Source organism: Heliangelus exortis, chromosome 2 (assembly GCF_036169615.1).
Source record: "Heliangelus exortis chromosome 2, bHelExo1.hap1, whole genome shotgun sequence".
In the NCBI taxonomy this organism is placed as follows: Eukaryota; Metazoa; Chordata; class Aves; order Apodiformes; family Trochilidae; genus Heliangelus; species Heliangelus exortis.
The window spans coordinates 75,310,841-75,336,774 of NC_092423.1; the positions used below are offsets into that span (position 1 = coordinate 75,310,841).

General features: G+C 35.9%; 1 protein-coding gene across 2 annotated transcripts in view; it reads left to right on the plus strand.

Moving 5' to 3' along the window:
• The window catches only part of CDH18 (cadherin 18), a 234,778-nt gene that overhangs the window by 183,301 nt on the left and 25,543 nt on the right, over positions 1 to 25,934 (plus strand). For both annotated transcript variants that reach the window (XM_071736638.1, XM_071736639.1), the window contains 3 exons: positions 3,640 to 3,827; positions 10,038 to 10,291; positions 19,836 to 19,972. In XM_071736638.1, the coding sequence (XP_071592739.1) occupies positions 3,640 to 3,827; positions 10,038 to 10,291; positions 19,836 to 19,972 (579 nt within the window). The remainder of the gene's footprint in view (positions 1 to 3,639; positions 3,828 to 10,037; positions 10,292 to 19,835; positions 19,973 to 25,934) is intronic.

Sequence of the window (25,934 nt, forward strand, 5' to 3'; positions counted from 1 at the left end):
CATTAAATAACGTCATGCTTCTTTTTTTGAGAGATTTAGACAGATAAATTGCTTTCTGAGAGTAAACCACAGCATTTTATGTTGCCTGTAGGCTAATTGAAATGAAAAGAAAATTGTTTCACAGATCAAGAAATTGTTTCTGTACTATAAAGACAGATAAGCCATATAGTTCACTGAAAGATAAAGATCACCTATATGTACTTGAACAATAGTTCAATTAGCATAATTAAAGTCTTGCAACATGGTATAACTATCCTATGCAGTGCATTAAGTGAAAGAGTATTCATTTAGTCATTTCATGAGGTGAGTGCATCTGAGTAAATGTTAACGTAAATATTGAGAACCAAATCAACCTCTGCATAATCTTGGTCTGTAAACCACTAGATAACTTCTCTAGAAGAATCGAGCTCTTTGAAATTTTTGTTTTACAACATTTGCCGGAAGGCTGAGATGCTGGGAATGTAGGAACAGTCTGTTCAATATACTCAATATGGTGAAATAATTCTGATGCAGACCAGTACCTGATGCTCAGCACTCATAAATTCTCAAGAAATTTGTGGAAATGAGAGACTCATAGCTTACAATAAAGAATCATAAATTCACAGTGTACCCATCCCACAGTTGTTGTTTTTTAGTGTCTTATCAAGATGTATTCAATACCCAAGGAAATGTTCAGTTTCTCCAGTAGTTAGTTTCCCTACTTATCAGAAATAAAGTTTGCAATGATTTAGTATTTAGTAAGAGTGTTTCCAATTTCCACCACTAGTCTACAAAAAGTCTTTGTTTTACCTAACCTTCATTTTGCTGAATTTTATCCTCTTATTTGTTTGTTGCTTTTAGATAGTATTGTTTGCAATTACCTATTTGGCTCATGTCTGCAGAAGTCATCTTCCGGTTGTCTCTGTGAAGCAATGGTTTTATCCTCTTTGGGAAAATACTTCTGACCTTATGATCCAGGAGGTTTTTTTAACAGTTTTCATTCTATCATTTTTTGAAACATTTCAGCTGTACAAATACTGATAGATAATTAATTAGTGATTTCAAATATTTGCTTTTCTTGAAGTTTCAGTATTTCAGAATTTTTGAAGCTGGTATCATTAAAATGATTTTCTGAGACAGATGGCTAACACTTGGGGTGTGATTATAAAGCAGACTGTAGTGTCATGTGGATATATTTGAACTAGCTTGACTATTTAGAAGTCTCTAATTACTTCACCCTATCATATGGCTATAACACTTCCAGTTCCTGAAGTGATTTGATTACATAACATGTTCTCTATGGCCTTAACCTTTTCCTTTTTGGAATGCATTAGTGAGAGCAAAATTGTCAAAAGACCACATTTCACATTTTTTTTAATAATAAGTAAGCTCCGAAATGAATATCCAACTATAACTATAATTTTATGTATGAAACAAAACAAGTAGCAATGTGAAAGTGCCAGTTGACATAATCTGTAAACATGAAGAATTGCAAGAGAATACATGTCACAGCAATTATTTGGAGATCTGTGAATACAGCTTTTATATACATACCAAAGATTTGCATCAAATAATTTACAATGCACTTTATTTGCATCACCTATGAAATAATTTTCCTATTACGTCAGTATTAATAGGGTAAATGTGTGTTTACATGGTAAATTATTATTTTTTAATTATTCTCTGGACATTTATTTCCCTTGAGTTTTATCTAATGAATAGCAATTTTTTAGTAGGCAACCTCTCCTTTTTCTAACAAAGTTTAATGCACTTCCTTTTCACACTACATTGATATTTTTTTTTGTTTGTTTGGGGTTTTTATTTTTGTTATTATAGTATTATGGGCTGGTATTATGAAAAAGGAGGTCAAGACTATAAACAGGTTTAGGAACCATTATGGAAGGCATCAGATAAATTTGTTATAAAAATGTCTACTTTCTAGCAGGTGACTAAAGTATTTTAGTGACAGCAATCATTCCCTCTCCAATTGAAACTTTCTGTTTCATAGTAGTCATAAGATTCATAATATTCTTTAATTCATCCAAGTACTTATGTTTTACTGCCACAGCACAGGTTTAAATTTTGCCTTTGTCTTTCTACATGCTTACTGATGCTACCTCTGAAACCATCCTACATGGTTTAGATTTGTCAAACTATAATAATGTGTTAGATTTGATATGTAGCAACTTCTGATCCGCTCTTCTACCCCTCAGTTTTTCACTATGGCATTCACCATTGTGGAATTTTTAAGAAGAATATAGCAGACATGGTTAAGGCCCAGCCAGTAGCAACCACTCCTCCACTCATGCTGTGGGATACAGAGGTTAAATCCACCAAAAGATTCACTGACGGAGACAAGGATAGGGAGGTTTTCACTCCCAGTTATGGTAATGGACAAAACCGGACAGACTCAGCTTGGGAAGGGAAAAAAATTATTTATTCTATGAGGAGAAAGGTAAAACATGACAGCAACTTCTCACAGGAGCCACCTCTGTGACACCCCCTACACACACTTCCAAAACACCACTGCACTAGCCCAGGACATTAGGAAACTCTATAGAGCTTCAGAAGATCTATAATAACCAGAGTTGTCTTTTTGCTCTCTTTTCTGTGCGGGCGGTTGTTGTGTGATGTTAACTGTGCAGAGTGTTGTTTGGATTTGGTTTTGTTTTGCTTTTATGTGTATACTTCCTATTGAATGTGTTTTTTCCTTTTCAGTGCTAGTAGGCTTTAGCATCCCTGCTGTGTAACAGCACTAGGGTTACTGGAAAAAAAATGTCTTTTAGTTGTCTTTCTGGACTAGTTTCAGATTGAAATTGAGGTTTATTTAATCACATTGTGTCTGTTTGCTATTTTCTTTCTCACTGTGAAACCTTCCTCTTCCTCAGGCAAACTTCTAACTGTTGTTGGGCGATTTAAAAAAAAAGGACAAAATCAGTTAAGAAAATCATTCTTAAAAGAGCTGTTTAATTTTCTGAGGTTTAACTTAACAGGTTATAAAAACACTGAAAGGAGGTCATAGCTGTTATTTATTCTTTTGATGTGCACGACTGTATAATACCTTTGTGCATCTGTTACGTGTATTTTCTTCTACTATGGATATCAAGTAAAATTTGTGTGCGATGGGTTTTGTGCCACAACAAAAACTGCTACAAAATGCTAATGCTAACATACTAAAATTTTTTTCACTTTCAAAATGTGATACAATTTGAAGCAGAATTAATGGAAAAAATTAATTATAATATAGCATACAAATATTCTCCAGTTCAAATATACTTATTTGACTCCTCATTTGATGTTTAGTTGGTGAAGATAATTTTTTATTTTTTGTTATGGAGAAGATAAACTTTCAACAACACCATTGTGAAATAAGCTTCAGAGTTGATATCCATGTTATGTAATGAGAGCAAAAAAACCCTGAAAACGAAAACCCTGCATTAGATTATTTGGGTTTTGAATAGGGTATGAAGACATCCCAAGGAAAATACAATTGCCTTTTAAATTCTTTAAGGAATCTAAAGAAGCTTGTAGGTTTTTTGTCAAGTTTGTATATGAAATGCTCTTCTATTTACTCAGAAGTGTGTCAAGCACATAATGGTTCTCTAATTTAGTTTTGCTAGAAAATGTCCAAGCCATTGTGTTGTTTTTTCCCCCCTTCAGAACACTATCAGCTATATGTTCCTGAATCAGCTCAAGTTGGATCAGCAGTTGGTAAAATCAAAGCAAATGATGCAGATACTGGTTCAAATGCAGACATGAAGTACACAATTATAAATGGTGATGGGTCTGGGGTGTTCTCCATATCCACTGACAAAGAAACAAGGGAAGGAATTCTTTCCCTGAGGAAGGTAAGCAATAGAATTTAAATGCTCCTTTGTATGTAATTAAAATATTATGAATTTTGAATAGGTGTATAACATGAAGAAAGTATTTTACAGTGCAAACCTGTGGAACCATGAGCTTCAGCAGTGTGACCTTCTTTATGTCTCTTCCTGAGACACTTTAAATCTTTGAAGAAAAGGTGGGGATTAAAGTTCAAGACAAGAAACTATTATTTATATCTTTTATATTATTTATATGCTTTTTGAATTGTCATATTTAATAATCATAATAAACTAAATGTAGCTGAATTTTAGAATAAGATAGTTACTTTTTCTGAATTATGATTTTGAAACTTAAATTCACTTGAAAGAAGAAAAATTGTACTTTGGTTCTCACACTACATAGAAAGCTATCCGTGGCAATGAATGAATAATTCAGTTTTTGCAAACTGTTATTTCTTGACTTGGTTGCCAGCTGGCATCTAAAGTATTGTTCACTGTGTACTGTAAATACCAACTTGCTTACAAAGACCCAAAATGTAACAGGTCAATCCATCACACAGTTACCATTTATACGGATTTCCTGTATTTATCCTGGTCTATTTAAACTATTAATTATAAAATGTTCTTGCCATTTACTTTTATTCTTAAGTGAAATCCATGCACACATCTAATTCCATAAATAATTTAATGCTCATATTAAGTTCATAGCAAACATTTCCTGAGGTGTCTGACCACTTATGCTAATATTCTATGTCTAGGTATAAATTTACTTTTATAATAATATGTAGATATATTGTATATATAATAATTTAAAGAGGGATGTGCTATTATGTTTAAGCAATATTTTTTTTAGAAAACATCTCCAACAAAATGAAATAATTTATTGATTTCAGCTTTCATTTGGACTAAAAGACATCAATTAACAATTCTCATGTAGATTTGTTGTTACTGGGGCTTGTATACATCAATTATATCTAAGCATCCTAAAAAAAATAACAGTGACTTTGTACGTAATATGTATTCTGGACTTGATTAGCATTAGGAGGATGAGAACCAAAGAAAAAGTGGGGAAAGTTAATAAATTAAATTTTTATAAAGAACTTTATTTTTTGCATCTGAATAGATACATATATATGTATTTTTTTAATATCTTAAAATATTTTCTAACCAAAGGAAATGTTATTTTTATAATTAAAAATTGTTTTAAATGAGTTTTTTTTCCTCACATGATATCGTAAAAATCTTTAATTCAGTGTCTTTTAAAAAGGTCGTCCAATACCCACTTTTTTCAGCCACACAAATGTAAACTCTGCCTTTTAAACCACTGAAGTTATTTCCTGGTGGCTTTAGTATGGCTAATGCCATGATATATTATTTCTTCCTCAAAATGAAAAATGCTGTTTGATTAAAGATCAACATTAAATATAACATTTATCAACATAATTTTGATTTATGGATCCAGAAAAAATGAAGCAGAAAGGAATAATTTGCAACAAAATGAAAAAGTCTGTAATAACGTATAAAATCACATTTCTTACTGGTTTTGGCAGACAAAATGGCTTCAGATAATTTTTACCATGTTTTTGGTTATGACAGAATGATATGTGTTCTATTCTTATACAAATACATGAAAGTGATTTTTGTAATTTTCCCATCATGAGAAGAAGAGGTACATTTTGCTTAGGTAATGTTGTAGATCAAACAAGCAGAAATTTAGGACTTAAAGCTACATGATGGGGTGTGGAATATCTCCATTCTTTCCTAGGAGGAGTCGTATCCCCTTGTACAATGCAAAAGGGTAATCTATTTTTTTAATTATTTGGGGGTTTGTATGCAGTTTTGTATGTATTTCGTTTACTTTGTGCTATAATGATTTAATATTTTTTGGGAAAAAAAAAAAAAAAAAAAGTGTTTGAACCTGAATTAGTAGTATAGCCTACCCAAAACAGATAATCTCCACTAAGAACAAAATAGATCTTTTTTCATATATTAGATGTCAGCACTTTAAATGACAGTAGAATTAAATTATTTGTCCTCTTTCTAATACTTCTCTGGAAGAATTTCTTGTAGACACATCAGAAAGTCCAGAAGTTAATGTATTACTGTGCCTGAAGACACGAAGTCCTCCTCAAATCCTTTGCAATTCCACTTGTTTGAGGTCCTAATGCAAAAAAAAAAAAAAAAAAATCTCAGTGCTCCTGATGAACAGGCTTGTAAAACCTGTGGGTCTTGGAAGGAATCTTTTCTAGTCTTATTCTAGAGAGTGCTAGTTTTATTCTCCTACAGTACTTCCATCATTTCCCCTATCAACAAGCCTGGTGGGGCCACACTTCAGTCTCACAAGGTTCTGCTGTATAGACTTGACTGCAAACTGCCATGAGGGATTTCCTTCCCTTTGGCTTTTATGTAATACCTTGTTAGTGTGGGAGACGAGGAGGAAATCAAAACAAAATGGCACAGTGAAAGCAATTACTCTCTGTGTCCTTCAGAGAACGACTGGTCAGGGGTTTTCCCCCTTTGTGATTTTCAGAGAAGTGTGCTACAACTGTCTTGATGTCAAGTCAGCCAGTAATGTTCAGGCTTCCCAGAAATAAATTTCTGAACAACCCATGTCTCTTCCATTTTTTTATTTTTATTTTTTTTTATATTGAGACTGGAAATGTCCAGGAAGCACGTATTAAACCTCTGATAAAATTCTGCTGTTCCTTTTGGGACTTTGATGTTAGAAACACAAACCACAATGTAATAAATGGCAATATTTTCCAGTTAGCCTTATGGCTGGTCACTTGAGCTTCATTTACTATTTTCACTTTTGCATGAAAATCAGAATAACCAATTAATACATTCTAAAGATACATGGACAATGGTGATAAAAAGACATTGTGCTTTGGGAAAATAAGAAACTTGAACAAAAATACTGTTTAGGCCAATCTAAAATTTAAAAGGTTTGTTTTCCTTCCAGGAAAGAGTTAATTATCTTTAAAATTTTAAAGTTGTGACCCTTTACAATAATAATCTTGAGTACAGTATGTGGGTTTTTTTCTGTCTAAAGTAGCTCAGTGTTGAAAACAGTGTTGTTTTTTTGACCTCTAAATCACAGTGCTGGAGAGTAAGCTATTTTCTCTTATGTCTCAGTATCTGATTCTTTAATTCAGAGACAAGAAGAAGGAAGAAAATGAAAGTAAAAAACTGGCATTGCCTGATTGAATAACTTTATAAAAGAAAGAAAACAATACTTCAGACTTTGTATTATTCCTTCTGTGTTTTCTTAAAGAAATTAATCTTCCTACACAACCTAATCTGTCAGTACATATATCAGATATATATCAGATATGATAATTTAATATCTAATATGTCAGTATAAACATAATATTCTAAAAAGACATCAGTTACAATTAGCAACCCTGTAAACTTCTTTAATCTTAGAATACATACTCTGCAAATTAATATTTAATATTCCCCTGCTCACAAGTGAAATGCAACATAAATTAATGAACAACACCTGAGAATTTCTTATTTTAGAATTTCCTAAATGCATATTTCTTTATGAATTGATTTAATTTGAATAGTATACTTAGGTCTTTTTCGTAGTTATACAGTTATTAAGCTGTGGTAAATCCATACGTTTAAAATTTTTGTTTACATCATGAAAGGTAGACAAGAAAAGAAACAGAAGAGAAAAGAATGACTTAATTGTCCTTCAATACAAAGAGAAATCAAAGAATATCTAGCACATATAAATCCTGACCAACTATTTTGCTTGTACATCATCAGTCAAATTTCCTGTAGATTTTGTCTACAAAGTACACACTGACATTGACAAATCACACAATGAGTTCCTCCTATTTCTTGCCCTAAGCACTACTTTTCCATTCTTCAGGGTGATTAGAAATACCAGTGTATCACTGGTCAAAGACCTGAATACTTGTACTGAGTTCTGTTTAGGCAGGTCCATATAAAACAATACTGGTTGTAGTGGAATTCTGCCATGCCATAGTATCATGATAACTTCTGTTGTATCTGGAAGACTTAAGTGTGTATACAGCTTCTTTTAGAATTATGCAAGTGCTCTGATGCTGTTAGAAACTTAGTGATAGTATGCATACCTGTACAACTACCTTCTTTTTTCAGTGCAATAATAAATATGAACCTATATATCTTTCTTTATAAATAGTCTGAAGCCAGAAATTTATAACCCAGTAAGTAACAGAGGTGTATGTTATCCAGCAATGCTACTTTTGCACAGCAGGAAATGCATTTTTAAAATTGCGGCCTGAAACTTGAAATTTGTTCTGTGTCTACATGGTCTGGCATATTTTTGTAAAACAAATAACTGGCCACTATGCATGCTTTGTGTCCTCTTGGGCTTACTTGTTTCCCAGAAACTTGCCTAACTTTATGGAAGTGTAGACCAATACTAAGAAGGCTTCAAAAATTTCAAAGAGGATTCTCCTTGATATTTCTGTGTTCAAACAGCTTCAATCACATGTGCCTCATTATGTGGTAGCTCTGTCAGGTTTTTCCCCATTGGCCTTGTCATCATCATTTCAGTCGCTCCCTGCAGTCAGTATAGTACAATTCTGTACCCCTGGACCTGGGTTTTATTTTATACTCTACCTGGAAAGTGAGCATATGCTAAGGTTGTAGAAGAGTTAGGAAGAGACTGACAGTTCTTCATTTAAACATTTATTTTTCTCTGCAAAATCAAGTAAAAGGTAGTTACCCAGACCATAAAATGGGGTAAATTACAGTTTCACAACACAGCAAATAATACATCTTTTTGCTATTGCTTATGAGTTTTGAGATCAGTTTCTTAATATGTTTAATTCATCTAGAGTAACTGGTATTTTTAATAGCCATTTCAGTAATTAGAACTAACAGACTATATGCAGAATAAATAACTACTTACATGAAATTCTCAATGGGCTGTCTATGAAAAGTAGTCAGTTACTTTAGTGAGACTGAAGATACGCATTCAAAATAGTTGCGATTGCATAAACGTGGCCTTTGGTTAAAAAAAAAAGAAAAAAAAAAAAAAAAAAAAAAGCTTAATTCTTTATCTGCTAATAGAACTTCATTAGCTGTGTACTTCTAACTTTAATATCCTATTATTCCCCTCTAGAATGTAGCTATATCACTGGAAGAGCTAATAATTGACTTTTTCAATTTTTCCTTGTATCTTGCATAAGACAATGTAACAGCATGCTAATATAGGGTTAAAATAAATATATCAAATCAGTAAAATTGCTTTAAAATACTCTGAAAACCAGGTGAACTAGGGATATGAAAATTTCACATGTGTAAATAGCAAGCAAGAAATGAGACTCTTGAGAAATAAATTATCCATGCTGTGTGATATATGGATCAAACCCTCAGCTTCTTTCTTCCTAGTAGAGAGGTAGGATTTCTAGTAGGAATCGGATGATTTAAATAACAGGGAAATATTCAAGTGGCACTGTTTTTTCTGTTGCATGGTAGAGACAAGGATGTCCCTTCTATTGGGTCTTATTGGAACAGGACTTGCAGAAAGCACATCCCCCAGCTGCAGACTTTCTTCCCAATTTATGACAGTATAATCCATGTGCAGGACATCAGTAAATGGTGAGACTGAGGCTGAAGAGTTGTCTCTCATTATTGCTGGTGTTGAATTTAAAAGAAAATGTTCTAGAATATAGGAATGATTTCTGGTTCAAAAAGCAAAGCACACAAACGTGTTCAAGCTATTATTACATATATAAATTTCTGCATCATACAGTAACAAGGTGCTTTCCTGCAAGGAATTGCTTTTTTCAGTTGAGGATTTAAGAGAAGACATGCCCCAAAGAATTTTAGTATAGCAGTCACTGTTTATTAAATGTGTAATTAAAGATGCAAAGTTAATTTGGGATACATCAGTCTCTACCTTTTTCAGTATGTAGCACTGACTCATAAAAATCAAAAGGTGATAAAAATCAGATAATTTATATTATCACAGAAGAAGAATCTGACCCTCATTCTAAACCTTGAGTTTTTCCAAAACTGCTACCTTGTCCACAGTTCTGCTGTAGAGAAAATCTGAATCCATCCTGCTTCACATACATCCCTCTATTTACAAGGTATGACACTGGCTGCCAGTGTGCTTTTCCAGTAACATGAAGAAATGTGATTTAAGTTACACAGAATAATAATTAGATTACTAGCAGGCTAAACTGAAACACAGAATGGTATTGATAGATTTTTTTTTTCTGCCAACAGCCGCTCAACTATGAAAAAAAGAAGTCATACACACTTAACATCGAAGGAGCAAACACTCACCTTGATCTCCGCTTTTCGCACTTGGGACCATTCAAAGATGTAACGATGTTGAAGGTCATTGTTGGTGATGTAGATGAACCTCCACTCTTCACTATGCCTTCCTATGTCATGGAAGTTTATGAAAATGCGAAGATTGGGACTCCTGTTGGTGCAGTAACAGCACAAGATCCTGACACTGCCAACAGTTTAGTGAGGTATAGTAAATCCAAATTATATTGGTCTGAATTCCACTTGCTAAAGGTTTAATAAGGTCTGCGATGTATGAAACTGTGCCTTTTATTTTATTACATCAATGGAAACATTGGTCAGAACAGTGTCATGATCTCCAATTTCCAGGTCTAGGTCAAAGTGCTGAGAAGCAAGCACTTGTAGCATCAGATACATGATTTGAAAACTAAATGAATCTGTAACATACCAGGAAGGAAAGATGTTAGTATTCATTCTAATTAAATTCCATCTTAAAGAAAATATTTTTAGAAAAAAAAAAATATTTCTGTGTAGCTGCTCTGGCAAGAATGCTTCATATAATAACAGACCTTGATAGGAGATAGGCCATGGGCTGAAGCAAGGCATTGAAATCAAGGTGGAATTATCCTCACTGCAAACCTGAAAAAACACTGATGCCAAAAATATTCATGTGGATATTAATTTGACTTCTTAGAAATTTAAGAGCATTCAGATTTAACCTTGAACACTCTGAGCCCCCTGGTATTGAGGCTGGGTCCACTGTCTAGCCAGGCTTTATTCAGTGCTCTGGATCTGACTGTGAATATCATTTGTGAACGTGCAGGCTTTCTGTGAAGATGTTGATCCTCAAAGACCGGGAATAACACACGGGTACACGGGACTCTAAATTTAGAGGCACCAGGATGGTCACATGTGCCCTCAGGTTCTCCTTGAGCCTCTTCCTGTGGGAGGATAAAGGCCACTCTGTGGCTGGGCAACTTTAGCCCTCCCAGATAAAGAAAGGAGAGAGAATAAGGGAGAGAGAGTTACGGGTTGGAAATTAACTACACAGCTTTAATGAAATGGTAATGATAAAGAGGAAAAAAAGTATTGAATATATACAAATATACAGAAAAAAAATACCATGTTCCTCCACACTTTGCCCCAGTAATGCTCATGTCACCACCGAGGCTGCAGGGCAGCCCTGGGGAAGTCCAGGCTGGATTCCTGGAGTCAGCAGCAGTCGAGAGCTGGAGGCAGGAACACACAGATTCAGGCTGGCAGGGATCAGGACCACAGGTAGAGGAACAGATGGAATCCTCCCAGGATGCTGAAGCAAACAGGGACAGGTGAAGAAGGGGAAGCAGGAAGGGCTTTGACCCTCGTGATCCCTCAAATTTAGACTGAGTATGACGTATATGGGATGGAATACTCTGTTTGGTCAATTTTCCCCATCTATCTTGTCCTTACCTCCCCAAAGGAGGGCTTCAGGTGTGACCTCTTTATCCTTTTCTCCTGGGCAAAATATTCCTCAGAACTGAGCAGTGGCCTTGTCTGTGCATACCAGTCTCTGGCTGTAACTATAAACACTGAGTGTTGTCAGTCCTAGAAGCAGACACTGTCTGAGAAACTTGCTGCTAATTTCAGCAAGTGCAGCTACTTAGAAGAGACTTAGCTGAAAGCAAAAATACAAGACAGAAAATTACCTTTATCCTGGCTCAAACGAGGACAAACCCATCTTCCCTAGTCTCACTTTGCACAGAAACACTGACACCGTGCAGAAGGGCTTTGTGTTTTTTTCAAGAGCTGCAGCTTGGGAAGCTACAGGCTGGAAGTGGTGCACAACCTAAGAAGGGCAGGCTGGTTGGGCTGAGCTGTTTCTCCACTGGAGGCAGGGTTATGCCCCATGCTCCACTGACAGCAACCAGTCAAGGTGGCTCACAGGACACTGGTTTTCTCAGTAGCATGCACAGAGTGCATTTCTGTGCTGGTTTGCAAGAAACACCTCCACTGTTTGTCTGAAACCCTAAAGAGCCTGAACTTAGTCTGAAGATAAAGAGATTGCATCTCTCCCTCCTTTCCACACAATTCCAAGTTCATTAAAAATAAAAGTAGGGATTACAAAAATAAAAATAAAAACATATTGCTTTGTTGTCCATCTGGTAAAAGAGATTTAGTGCTGTCATTTGTTCACTGGTCAATTAAGAAACACTATTTTGGTAGCAGGAATGATTTTTGTGACCAGATTTATGGTTAGAGGAGTAGTTAAAGTAATTAACAATGCTGAAGGTAAATCTTTAAAAGTAAATTATTTGAGCTAAAATCCCTAAATAAACCACAACTTCTGTCAGTATGAGTAAAGAGGGGCAGAAGGCTTTTTTCTCCTTATTTCATCATTAAAATTTCATTACAGTGATTTCAGGTTGTTCCTGAGCTGAGCAGTCTTCCGAGGGCACTGACCTCATGCCAATAATTGTTCTACTGGGTTTTTTTTCCACCCCAATCAAAAGAACTTCTGTAATAACAAGTGTAGATATGAGAGGTTCCTTTTATTTAGACATTATCTGTTTGGCAGTTTGGGCTGTTTTAAAGGATTTTGCTTTTTAAGTATTTTTTTTTTTATTCAAATAGGTAGAAATGCATTTTGAGGGAAACAAAAAATTTGAAATAAAAATGGTTTGAAATAAAAACTTTTTATTTAAATATGAAAAGTAAAAAATTCATATGAACAATATAAAAATATTTAAAATTCATAGTGCATTAATTTTAAAGATAAAAAATGTTGAGTGGTTTGAAAAACAGCTGTTTACTTAAAACTGGTGTTCTAAATCAATGGAAAACATCCCAAATTGTAATTCATTTACAGGAATTACTGCCTTATTGGAATGTTTATGAGAAACTAACCCCCCTTTGTTGTACATTATCAGGTAGTTTGCTTCAGCATCAAAATCTTTTGTTGCTTGAAAAGATGAGGGTTAAGTCATGTCTTATAATAACATCTGATGAGCAAGCATGTTTGAAAGGTTTCTATACAGTAATAAAGAAAGCGTGATCATTAAATATTCTCATTATTCTTATTTTACTATATTGCTCATTATAAATATCTCCATACTTGCTTAGAAGTAGTATTTTTTTTCATCCTGAAACCCTACACAGAAGATTTCCGTGGTGATGAGGGGTGGAAACAGCTTTTAATTGGCATCCTGCATATGTGCATGGGGAATAGCCCCAGGCTGCTGTATTACTCCCTCAGGGTTTCAGTGGTGCCTTTTGAAATGCTGAGATCTTCCTGTGGGTGATTCTTAGGTGATGGGTCTGTCTAGCCACAAAGCCTACTCCAGATGATCCTTGGACCTATCTGACTGCATCTAGTCTGTTGTCACTGGAGTTGTCAGAAAAATAATGTTGCTGCTGTTCCCCAAGCCTTCTTCAGGTTAATAATTGAGAAAAAGAGTAAATGACAATGATACTTTCTGAAACTCTGAGATAATACTAAAAATAGTTGCATGCCATGGACAAGTTCATTCATTAACTTGATCCAATTTGATACTGTCCTGTCAGGAACTGAATGTCTTCATCAACACTGAAAACTGGTAACTAGTTTTTGAGAACTAATTCGTGCTAGTATAGAAACACTGTAACAGCAGCTCACTCCTTTTGCTGCTGCTGGGCAGTCTTTGTCATGCAGTGGTACAGGGTGCAAATCACTGTTCTGAGTACTAATGACAGGACCTCTGTCCCTTCTAGTAATTTGTTACTCCAGCTTATTATGTTTGACTTAAGCTGTTTGCATTTCTAGGCAGGAATGTTTTTTTCCCAGCTATTTAACAGAAGACTCATGTCAAGCAGGGTACTGATCAGCACACTGTGTGTGATGGTGGTGTCAAATGATGAGAAATATAAGCACCTTTTCTTTTAAGAATGATATCTCTCATGGCTTGGTTAAAAAATAACCTTATATTTTGTAGGATCTTTGAAGATTAATTATGTCTTATTATATTAATATATTGGGATTCAAATTATTTTTGTGTTGGAACCTAATCAGTCAGTAATCTACCTCATTATAATGAATTCTATTCTCTGGGACTGAATTTTATTAGCTATAGTAAACTGAAGTAGTTATAGTGCCTTCCTGATGTCACTAGAAAATTAATTTCTTTCTTCATTGTGCTCTTGACACTACTGCTAAAAAACTATAAAGCACAGAAAAAATTAATATGAAACATAAAGGTTCATATTGTTGACTTTTAAATAAAACGATTACTTTATTTCTAGGAAAGGCAGAACCAACCAACAACAAAACAATAAAAACAAAGTATCAAAGAAAAATAACCAAGGAAAGTAATTTTTTTTCCTTTTTTATTCTTTCTTTTTTCTTTATAAGATATGATGTATCACAATGGTTATCATATGTGTATATACTAGTTAGTGTAAAAATGTGCTTTCCAACACCATATCTGGTACCTAGAAGCTATAAAGAATTTAAAGTTGCCTTACCGTATTTTGATTTAAGTTGACAGACTGTTCGCAGACTATTTTTTGATGTAAAGTTTATATTTTCTGGAGGTGGAATAGAACCTGAGCTTTTCCTTCAAACTCAGACACTTGAATTTTGGTCATAAAGTATCAGCATATTAATGCAGGAGAGAGTTGTGTGAGATCGATTCAAAGATTGAAAATGCAAATGGTATTTTAAATACTTTTTTTTTCCCGTCCTTTGAAATCAGTATCAGTTCCTCCACCATTCTTCCCTACTGTCATTTGGGAGAAGAGATAAGATTGAAGGCTGGAAAATGTAAAAGCCTCTAGTTTTATTAATTTGTCTGGTTCTTTGAATGTCATGTAAGTGGGATAAGGTTAGTTTCCTTTCTGCTCTCCTGTGCACAGGACAGACTGATGAGATGAGTGCAGGTGTGCACATTGACCATTCCTCCCTCACATGGCTGATAGGGAAGCATCCCCCACAAGCCCTGCACTTTGGAGACAAAGGCAGACATCCATCCCTGACTCTGTTCAGACCCACAAAGCGTGACACTGTCTTCAGCACCTTGTGATCAGCCTCTACAGAGACACACTAATGTATTCCCAGGGTATGTGAATGGCTCACAGTCACTTAGCAGAGAGGAGCTGTGTCCTCCTCCTCCATCTCGTCTCCTTTATATTTTTGCTGCCTGTATTCCTCAAGTATTATTCTTGTCCTAGATTGTCAGTACATAAAAAAAGGAAAAGAACACCTTTTTTTGAATGGCTGGAGAGAGAGAGGAATTTATGTCCACTTTCTTCTCTGAGTCTCTGTCCTTACAGGGAGCAACTATTTAAAAACATCTCTTCATAGTGTTGAGGTGGCAGATATGTTGCTGATTTTTTCCTTGAGGCCAAAAATTATTTTTGATTCTTGTCAAGCTATTTGTCCAAGAACTCCCACTAACAAAAACGTCTGTTTCTCTGTGAAGGAACTGGTAAGCTATTCTGACAGCTGTTCTGTCTAGGAAGCATCCAGCTTGGGATGGTGGTCAAAATCTCACAGCAAATGGAGCCACCCCCATCCCTCACTTAGAGCTGTGAAAGAAAGAACTGACAGATCATCTTTATATGGTGACTCTGAGAGCCTGATTTTTAATGCCAGAACATCATCTTTATGTTTCTATGATTTATAGTGACTCCAGAATGCCTCTACTATTTCAAATTCTTTTAGGGTTTCAGGAATCAGCCTTCATATCTGAATATCTCTGTAGTGTAGTCTTTTGGTAAAGCCATCCAACTCCAACAAATAGCATCTTGTTTTTATTTGGTTTAGTCTTCAGTATGAAGAGAAAAAAAATATGCAGGTGGAACACCCTTGTTTATCAGGTAAACCTTTTAAGAACTAAGAGTTCTCATGTAACACTGACTGCACTTTATGTCTTAGCAACACTAGAATCAGAATGTTGATCTCTCTGAATAGAAAGGAACTTTGAAATAACAGTTCTGCCATCAAAACATCTACTTGAAATGCATTTGGACAGTTTTAATCCTGTAAAGAGATTCATAAAGGCAGGAAAAGAAGAAAAAACCTTTATCTTACTTGGAGTTATGAATTATGCCTCTAAGGGTGTGGGCTGTTCTTAGCCTACATTTACTGGAAGAATTAGCTAAGAGGATCAGTAGTTAATGTGAGTGGACAGATACTGTCAGCTAGAAAGGATGGGTGTACGGAAATGGCTCATTTTCTTCAAATGAGCTTTATTCCTATTTTCCAGTGCCCAAGGTGAGCAGTGTGCTAGCAGTGCTTTGGGGATGGGAATGGGAACAGGATGCCAACTTCTGCATGAAATACAACCCAGTAGTGACTGTCTCCCAGAGGTTTTGCTCCCCCACACCTCCCAAGATTTGACACCTCATATCTCCAGGACAAGAGAAGGAAGGCTGTCCCTTCTGTTGAGCTGAGATTTCAAAATGAGAGGTGAGCCAGGAGTCCCACATGGGAGACATCAAGGTACTGTAAATCTGCTGATGGATGTCATCTGGCAGCCAGCACCAGAGCTAACTGGATTCCTGCAAGTACTCTGGAAGTAAAAGTTTTTTTTCTCAAAGTTATGCTATGCCTGTTTGATAAAAAAAGCAGAGGGATGCTAACAAAGATTACCTTCTCCAAGCTCTCTTCAAATTTATTTCATTTTCACAATTGGAAAGCACAGTTGAAGGGTGTAGTTCTCAGTAGTCATCTTCCGCTGAGAAGCTCTGGAACACCTAATGTCTCCATAATCTACCAGACACACTGTAGGGAGAAAACTGGTTACCTGCTGTTTTGGCAGCCAAGTTCTGACTCACACTTCACAACTGCTTTTCTCTTCTGGAGAAATTTATTTGAACTAGGGGGAAATAGATTGGCCCTGAAAGGGAGGCAGTGTTGTGCAAGATGGTCATGGCAACAAAATGTTTCTCCACCACTTCATTTGGCTTCAAGAGGATTCTGCTTGTTCCCAGATTTCTGCTGTTGTGAGGCAAAGAGAAAATGAAAAGAATGCGCCAGAGCTATGTCTCACCATGGACCATTTTTTTGCTGTTCTACTGTTGGCCAAATGCAGAGGCTTGCAGTTAGTTAGTTCTCTCACTATTCATCCTGATATACCTCCCTCACCTTTTGCAGTCATTGCTTACACTTTTTTTTCCCCGAGGTATTTTTTTTTTAAATAGGTCTCTATACTTTGAATCTGAGCATCTCTTTTTTCAAAAAAATTATTTGCTCAAATTTTTAACTAAATGGGTTTCCTTTTAATGGCATTTGATTTCTAATTGATAAGTCTTTAGATGGCATGAGTAATCAGTTTGTCAGAGGTTTTTGTCCTCTTACACATGGGTTTTTTTAAGGGCTTTGTAACAAGTTTTAAATGCTATTAGAAAACTGTGTATTAGCCTATGTCTCAATACAAAAACCAGAAGAAGTACTGTTAACTGTAAATCAACATATGGTTTAAACATGACATTAGAAGTTCATTAGTAATAGCAGGTTTGTTGCCAGGGTGATAAGTAAAACGTAAGGCTAGACAGTGAGTAAAGTAGGTACATCTCCACTGATACTGGAATGATTTTTCAAAATACCTCCAAAACAAACATATGAAGAAACTGAAAATCCTCATGAAAAACTGAAATGCCTCATGAAAGACTGTCATTTGCAGATATTCTGGAAAAATCAGTTGTTCTGAAATTGAAAAGCAGATCCTGATTCCCAAATAGAGAGCTTTGGTTATCCTGGAACAATACTGCAAAATAAAATAATGCCAGTAGGAGAGCTGTCTAGCTGCTTTTTGTTTGTTTTCTTTGCAATGGGTCCTCAGATGATTCCAACATTCCTCAGAAGCAACATAAATTTTCTTGGATAGCTGTAACTTTTTTTTTTGGTTCTTTTCCTGTCAGCATCACTTGTTTTGAATTTTCATCCTATTTGAGACACACTGATTAAGTGATGTCCTCTGAAAAAAATATATCCTGTTTTAAATTATTAAAATGCCCCATGCCCTACATGATCAAGTTCTTGCTCATCTGCTGTCAGTATGGAGACAGTTTGAGTCTGTTACCTGTTTGAAGCAGCTTCAGCTGCCATCTTGTACATCAGAAGTGTCTTTATTGAGCCCTTCTGGATAATTTTAGAATGAGGTATTCTGAGCTGTTGGTCATTAATGAACCACACATTAGTTCTAATTACAGCTGAAAAACATATATAATTCAGAAGCAACTTAAATCCTTCTTGCTGAGAACCATAAAATGGGCGAGAACTGAGGTCTACAGTTTCACCATCACCTCCCACAGTTGTATGGGAGCTGTTTCACTCTTCACAATGTTGAAAAGAGAGATTTTCTAACTTAGTTTTGGTTTCTTTGATTCTCTGACTAACAGTTCTTTAATTGCTGAAACTACTGGAAGCATAAATAGAAAATGCTGAGTGCTAAGGCAGATGTAAAGTACTTCCTGGATGTGGGAGAGGTAGATTCAGGTGCTCTTCAACATTGAAGATATAACTTAACTCATCAAGTCCCAGCTGTCTTTTCCACTGAGTTATCCTATCCTTTGACAAGTTTAGGTGACTCACACAAATTGCTGCCTTCCCTAGTGCTTTATTTACTTAGCTTTTTCACACATTATATCTTAATTTAGTATTTAATTCAATTACATGTTCATGTGCTTGCTTGTTTTTCCTTTCTAAAAATAGCCTAAATAAGTACATTGTGAGATAAATAAAACTGAGGGGCTATGTTGGTGGATTTTTTATTGTTGCTTTGTTGGTGGTGGGGTTTTTTTGTTTGATTGGGGGTTTTCTTGTTGTTTTTTGGGTTTTGGTTTGTGGGGGTTTTTTTTTTTGAGCTTGGCAGCCTTTATATGCATGACTGTTTTTTATTAGCTGGCAATTACAATACTGTTGCTGTAGAAATAAGAGCAATTGGATAGGACAAATAAGTTATTTCACCTTGTATGTAGTTTCTATATATTAAAAACTTCACAGAATGAAAGCAGGGCTGACAAACTATCAGGAAAGGCAATTATGTTACATAAAAGATTTTGAAGCATTTTCTTTATTTTTTTTTCCATCGAGTCTGAAGTTAGTGAAGAAGGCTTGATAAGGGTCTGTAATTACTTCATTTGTTAAAAGCTGTTGTAAATTATTCCAGCCTTGAAAAAATCTGTTTTGTCAGTCTCCTGTTTTGTGTACCCTCCCTCTTCATCCATCCATTAGTAACTTCAAGGCTCTTACTTTCTGTGCTAGGCAAAGTGCCCAGGCAGCAAGGGAACTGAGCAGCGCTGCTTAGTTCTGCTTCTTGGGTGGCATCAATTTCAGCTCTTTCTGCAGTTATATTCAAAACTGTTCATGTCAACATATCATCAAGTTCATGTCAGAGAGATGCTTCAAAAGGTGCTGGGACTGAGCACATGGGTTTGCAGTGATAAGCAAATAAACAGGATAATTATCTCTTTATATCTTTCTGTTTTCCATCTCTCCATTTTATGATTCATTAGTCAAAACATCTGTGTATTTTTGAGAGGATTGTATACTGCTGTGCAAAATATCACCTGTTAGCAATTTATATCTTTGTGACTCAGTGAAAAACTTGTTATGTATCACAAGAAATGTATCATTATGAAATAAATGAAACATGGTGTTACTTTGGTTGTCAACTCAATATAGAATTCTTCTGAGGATGTTTTAAAAAATTTCTGTTGTTTTAAAAGTTTGACAGAAATAGTCTTTTGAGTCTTTTGTAGCTTTTGGTTATTTTGGATGATACTACAATCAGTATGTATATATTTTTTTCATAGATATTTCATTGATCAAAACACCGAAGAAGACAAGTATTTCACCATTGATGCTAGTACTGGGATCATTAAGACTGCCAAGATCTTTGACAGAGAGGAGTCACCTTGGTACAACATCACTGTGTCTGCTTCTGAGATAGGTAAATTATTATATTTGGCAGATGTTATTAAATAAATTGGAAAGGAAAATAATTATTTTTAGGTTTTAAGAAACATTATTGTGAGATGTAATGTTCTTCTTAACACCATGGAGTTTTAAAACCAGTTTGGATAAAGAGTCCCTAATTCCACAGAACAAATAAACAAATACCTACATGCCTATATGATTCCACCCATGTAAAGGTTTTTCTGCATGTGATAGAAAGCTGCCAGTTTACCCAGGATGAGTTCCAAGCATTCAGTGTCCTAAAATCGACAGCTTGTTCTGTTTGTGTTTCCTATTTCATGTATCTTAGAAGATAACACTATATAGTAACAAGAAATTCATCCTTCTTTGTATCTTCTATTGGCCTATTTCAGTGTATTGCATGTTAATATGCCAGTATTAATTTACTTCTGACAGGTGCCCAATAGCTGCTGTCAGATTATCCTTCTGGAAATTTAATAGTCAAATTGCCAAATAAAGATACAATGAATAATTGCCTGTGCATTTGAAAAGCTTCAAAGTCTGATTAATTTTTATTACCTCAGATAAGCCTTGCAACAGTCAAGAAATGTCTGGCTAGGTAGTCCCAAATAAATATTTTTACATGAGGCAAAGACAGGTTAAAGAACATTTCTGTTAACTTTTTATTGCAGGGTCTTTATTTTGGCACAGTTAAAGTTTTAAAATCAAAAAACTCAACAAAGCAAATAAAAATATCCCAACCTGGATCAATAGATCCTGTCCTTCTAAGTACTCTTTGTGACACTGTCATTCAGTGGCAGTTTAACAAGTGCCACGGACATTTTTTGACCCCTTCTGCTTTCATCTGTTTCATCACTGGCTTAAAATGGAATCTGTTTTGCCACTACATCACTAGCACATGTTCATATTTTATAGGGAAAACAAACTGTTTTATGTTATTGTACCAGCTTTTGCAGCTGAACTGACTTCTTGAACTAAGTAATTTTTCATTGTAAATAATAAAATCCAGAGTTTCATGGTTAGCCCATTAAAAATTGTAACCACTGACACTTCAGTACGCTTGACAGTGTCTTCATATATAATGTATTAATTCACTGTGCCATGAAAGAAAATAACATTTAAGCCTAATCATAAGCATGTGAATAGTAAGTGTTAATGTGAATTAAGATCTAAAAGCCACATTGGGACATGCTGAAAAAAGTAGTCGCTAGTCTTATGGTCAAGCCATCCAAATGCAATTATTTTGCAGAAATAAATGTCAGTAGCATTAAACTTAAATGTAGCTTACTACACATTATTTCACAAGTCAAATAAATGGTAGTACACATATCATGCTGAGAGGATGGTATAGAAAATGAAAAAGATTTATAAGTAAAAGAGAATGAAAAGAATAATGAGGTTGAAATGCCTTGTTTCTTTAATATAGACTGCTTAAAATTCTCTATTCCAGGTGCGACTTTTTTCAGGAGAATGGAGATTTTAATTTTTAAATTTTTTTTCCCTTACATTGCCTTTCTTACTGTTTAATTTGGGATTGGAAGGATAAGTAAATCTATAATGTCAGTTTAAAAAAACGATTTGGTTATGCAAGAAGGAAGAGACAGCAGTGAAAAGATGCATGTCAGGCACTTTCAAAATTAAACACTGCTGTACTCTCCCAAATGCCTCGTGAAATCTGTGGTTGGATCTACCATGGAAGGAGGAGTATACATTGTGTATACAGCATCAAGGCCATAAGTAAAGTGCTATCTATTCCATATCCATAGCCTTTTATGGCATTCATTTTCAAGTCCATGCACAAGAAATTGCAGAACAAAGACTAAAACTGAAAAGTAGATAAAAGTTTATGACCAAAATGCTCTTTAGCAATGAGACAGGCAGTCTCCAAGTTCATCTGACATGGTGGGAGGCATTTATAGATTGTGCCACTATTTACTTAGCCAGAAACACAGCAGTATCTGCAAGGCCCAGAAAGATTGTACTGCTTCAACAAGAATAGGTGCTCTCCTGTAGTAATGTTATGGTGTTGTGGCTTAGCCAGCAAAAAAGACCCATGCAGTTGTGTGCTTACTCCTCCTTCCACTGTGGGATGGGAAGGAGAAAATGTAATGAAAATCTCATGGGTCAAGACAATGACAGGGAGGGATCACTTGCCAGTTATCATCACAGGATAAACAGGCCTGTAGAAAAAATCAATTTGGTTTGCCACCAATCAAAACAGAGCAGGATAATGAGATGTGAAAGAGGATCTTAAAAGCACCTTCTCCCCACTCCTCTTCCCAGACTGAAATTACTTTGCTGCCGATTTCTCTACCTCTTCCCCCCAGATGGCGCTGGGGGACAGGGAATCAGGGTTGCTGTCAGATCCTCCCCACATGCTCCTTCCTCCTCAGGGGCAGGACTCCTCACACTCTTCCCTTGCTCCAACATGAGGTCCTTCCCACAGGGGATAGTCCTCCATGAATTTCTTCATCATAAGTCCTTTCCATGGGCTGCTGTTTGCTCTTCACAAACTGCTCCGATGTAGGTTTTTCTCGTGAGGTGCAGTCCCCTTGAGAAACAAACTGCTGCAGTGCTGTCTTCCTACAGTCACAGCCTTCTTCAGGTGCAGCCACCTGCTCTAGCATGGGGTCTTCCTTCCACAGGCTGCAGGTCTGCAGGCTACTCCACCAGTCCACTGGCCCTTCATGGGCTGCAGGGAACAGCTACCATCTCATCACAAGCTGCAGGGGAATCTTTGCTCTGGTGCACCTCCTTGTCCTTCTTCCTCACTGACCCTGGAATCTGCATATGTGTTTCTCTCACATCTCGCTTCTCTTTTTGCTACAGATAATTTTGTGGTTTCTTTTCCCCCTCTTAAATATCTTGAATGCAGACTGAAAGCCACCATCACTGATGGGCTGATTCCTGGCCAGAGGTGGCTCTGATATGGAACCAAGGAAGCTTCTAGAAGCTTCTACCCCTGTTGCCCCTCCACCACTACCAGAGCTACACCATACAGAGCCAAAACATATGTCTACAGTAAATTTCTTGAAGTGTTTTCTTCTTTTGACTTGAAGCTACACTTCACAGACAATTCAGTTTCTTACAATAATCCTTTGGGCTGTACCAGTTTGATGCAAAAGAAATTTATAATCAGCTTCATATTTCTACCCTCAAATGTATATCTTCTTGTTTCATTGCTGTTGGTTTTGAACCTTTCATAAGACATTTTCTTTCACTTTTAACCTGAGTATGTGACATATGCTCTTCATTGATCAAATGTCCCCTCTAAAATCAGTGCAAGTTTTACTACTTTCCTCTGTGGGAGTGGGAAGAGTGGAAATTCAGTGTTCAGGGCACACAACTCAAGATGTTGCTTTGATTGTTTCAGTCCTAGTACTTCCTGAAAAGTCCTTGTGGTATTAGGGGATAAGAAAAATGATAAAGTGAGACTGTATTTTATATTGGAGGATCTACAGGCTATGTTTGGAGCAGTGGGAAGGACTACAAATTTATTGTAATAGGATTTAAAAATACATTTCACATAGAATAATTCACCTTTTATTAGCATGTTTGAATTCTTTCAAAACCTTTATCAAAGAGTATTTGAAAGAGGAAGGAGATACAAACTGTTTAGCTCTATTAAAGGCTTTTGACCAAGTCTTCGATAAGAGTAATGGAAATAGGAAAATACAGAGCAAGTGCACAGAATTTTATAACAAAGACTGATTTAAGAGGAAAGAAATACAGTCACGGTGAATAGTTGTTCCTTTGGGAGTGGAAAAAGTCAAGGCCGAGCTATTTTAAAGACTGATGTGGAATCTGTCAATTAGAATTCTTTGTAATGATACTACACCATAATAGGAAGTGATTCAGATTCCCTCCTAAAAAAACCTCCTAGTTGCTAGAGTTTAGGAGCCTTGAAAGAAACTCATGTAAGAACAAGACAGGTTGAAATATGGGCTATATAAATGAATGATGAAGTTGTTGAAAACTGTCTTAAATGGCAGGCTCAAAAGGTTTTGGTCAGCAGCCCAAAACGCAGCTAGAGGGAAGTCTCTGGTGGATGCCCCCAGAGCATGACAGCAGATGCAGTTCTCTTAAATCTTTGTTAATGTTCTGGTTGCTGGGACAGAGTTAACACTCAGTTTGCAAATGGTACAAAACTGGAGTAATGGCTGATCCACCAAAGGATCGTACTGCCATCCAGAGGCATCTTGACAGGCTGGAGAAATGGGTAAACAGGAACCTTGTGAATGCGAATAACAGGAAATGCAGCAAGTGGAGAGGAATAATCCCATGCACCAATACACACGTAGGGTCAGCTGGATGGGGAGCAGCTTTTCAAAAAAGGACATGGATGTCTTAGTGGATGCAAGTTGAACATGAGTCAGCAATATGGCCTTATGGCAAAGAAGGCCACCTGCATCCTGCACTCTGTGAGGAAGAATGTTGCAACAGGAGATCCTTCCTCTCTTCACAGTTCTGGTGAGGCCACATGTGGAATGCTGGGTCCAGATCCGGGCCCCCCAGTACAAGGGAGATATGGTGCAACTGGACTAAGTCTGGTGAAGGGGCATGAAATAATTAAGAACTGGATTATCTGTCATACAAGGAGAGGTGGAAAGAGCTGGGGCTGTTCAGCCTGGAGATGAGAAGGCTCAGAAGACTTTATCAGTGTGTTAAAATACTTGATAGGTGGGATAAGAAATTATGACTAAAGGTGAGTGACTCATCTGAATTGTATCCATCAAAATGACAGGAGGCAATATGCACAAATTTAAATACAGAAAATTCCATTTATTTTTCAAATAGTAAAATCAAAAGGCAACAGCACGTAATTGTTTTTTTATTTTGAAACACAAGAGGACAACATATGCATTTCCTGAAGGAAACAAGTCGATAGAGTAATAGCTTCCTAACCTTTAGCACAGAAAGAATTAGAAAAGAACAAGAATTGATTATTTTCTTATTTTAAGTTTTTTTCCATAATCAAAAATAACTTTAATGCCTTGTGTCAAATATTAATTTTTAGACAAAGGAACTGTTTTCAAGATCTAAAAAAAAGTAAATTAATCAGAACAAAGTGCTCTTACAGTGCTAAAATCTCCTTACCCTCTGTATCTGGTAGACAGCAGGATTATTGATTAGTAACACAAAGTTTGAGTCTAGCTTTATGTCTCACCTTTTCCTTGAAGTGATTTTTTTTCTTGCACTAAATAGAGAATTTCCTCATAGCTTTTGCAGTGTATAATTTTCTCTTCAAAACTAATGTTTTTTTAACAATACTGAGTACACTTAAATAATGAAATTCACTCAATTTTTTTAACATCAGTATAGGAAAGTTTTGTCATACATGCTGCTCTGCTATACTTATGATTATCAGTATAGGAGCATTACAGAACCAAACAAAAAAGTGTTACTTTAAGCCCTGCCATCACCAAAAAAGAAATAGCATTCATTCATCATCTTTGACCTTACTTGCATTCTGCCTGCTAGCTCAGAAATTTTGTTATTATTTCCAAGAAACAGAATCTCCAACAAAAATATTTCCCTAAATGAGGACCACATTAAAGCCGACTTTAAAACCATCAAGGCCTGAGTTTTAAGACTATTTTGCAGTACTGACAAAATGGATATCTGATATCTTTTTAATGATGAGAGCTAGACACAGAAGTGGTTGCTTGTCCAAAATTTCCAGTAATAAACAGTTCATTTTCAGCCTTTGCAGGCTGAGTACTAATAGAATATAGAATCACAGTGATATTATTTGCATCAGGATCTGCCATTCTTTTATATGTATTTATACATGTAGGAAAGCCTACACAAAGCTCTTTAAAAAACCGAACACAAACTTAAAACACAGCAGCAGTTATCAAAAGGCAGCTAGTTCTTCATCCTACTCAAAAACAGATATTTCTAATTCCAAATTGATGCTTATTTCCCTGTTTACCGTTGTTTAGTCACTGTCTTCTAGATATGATGGCTTTTCT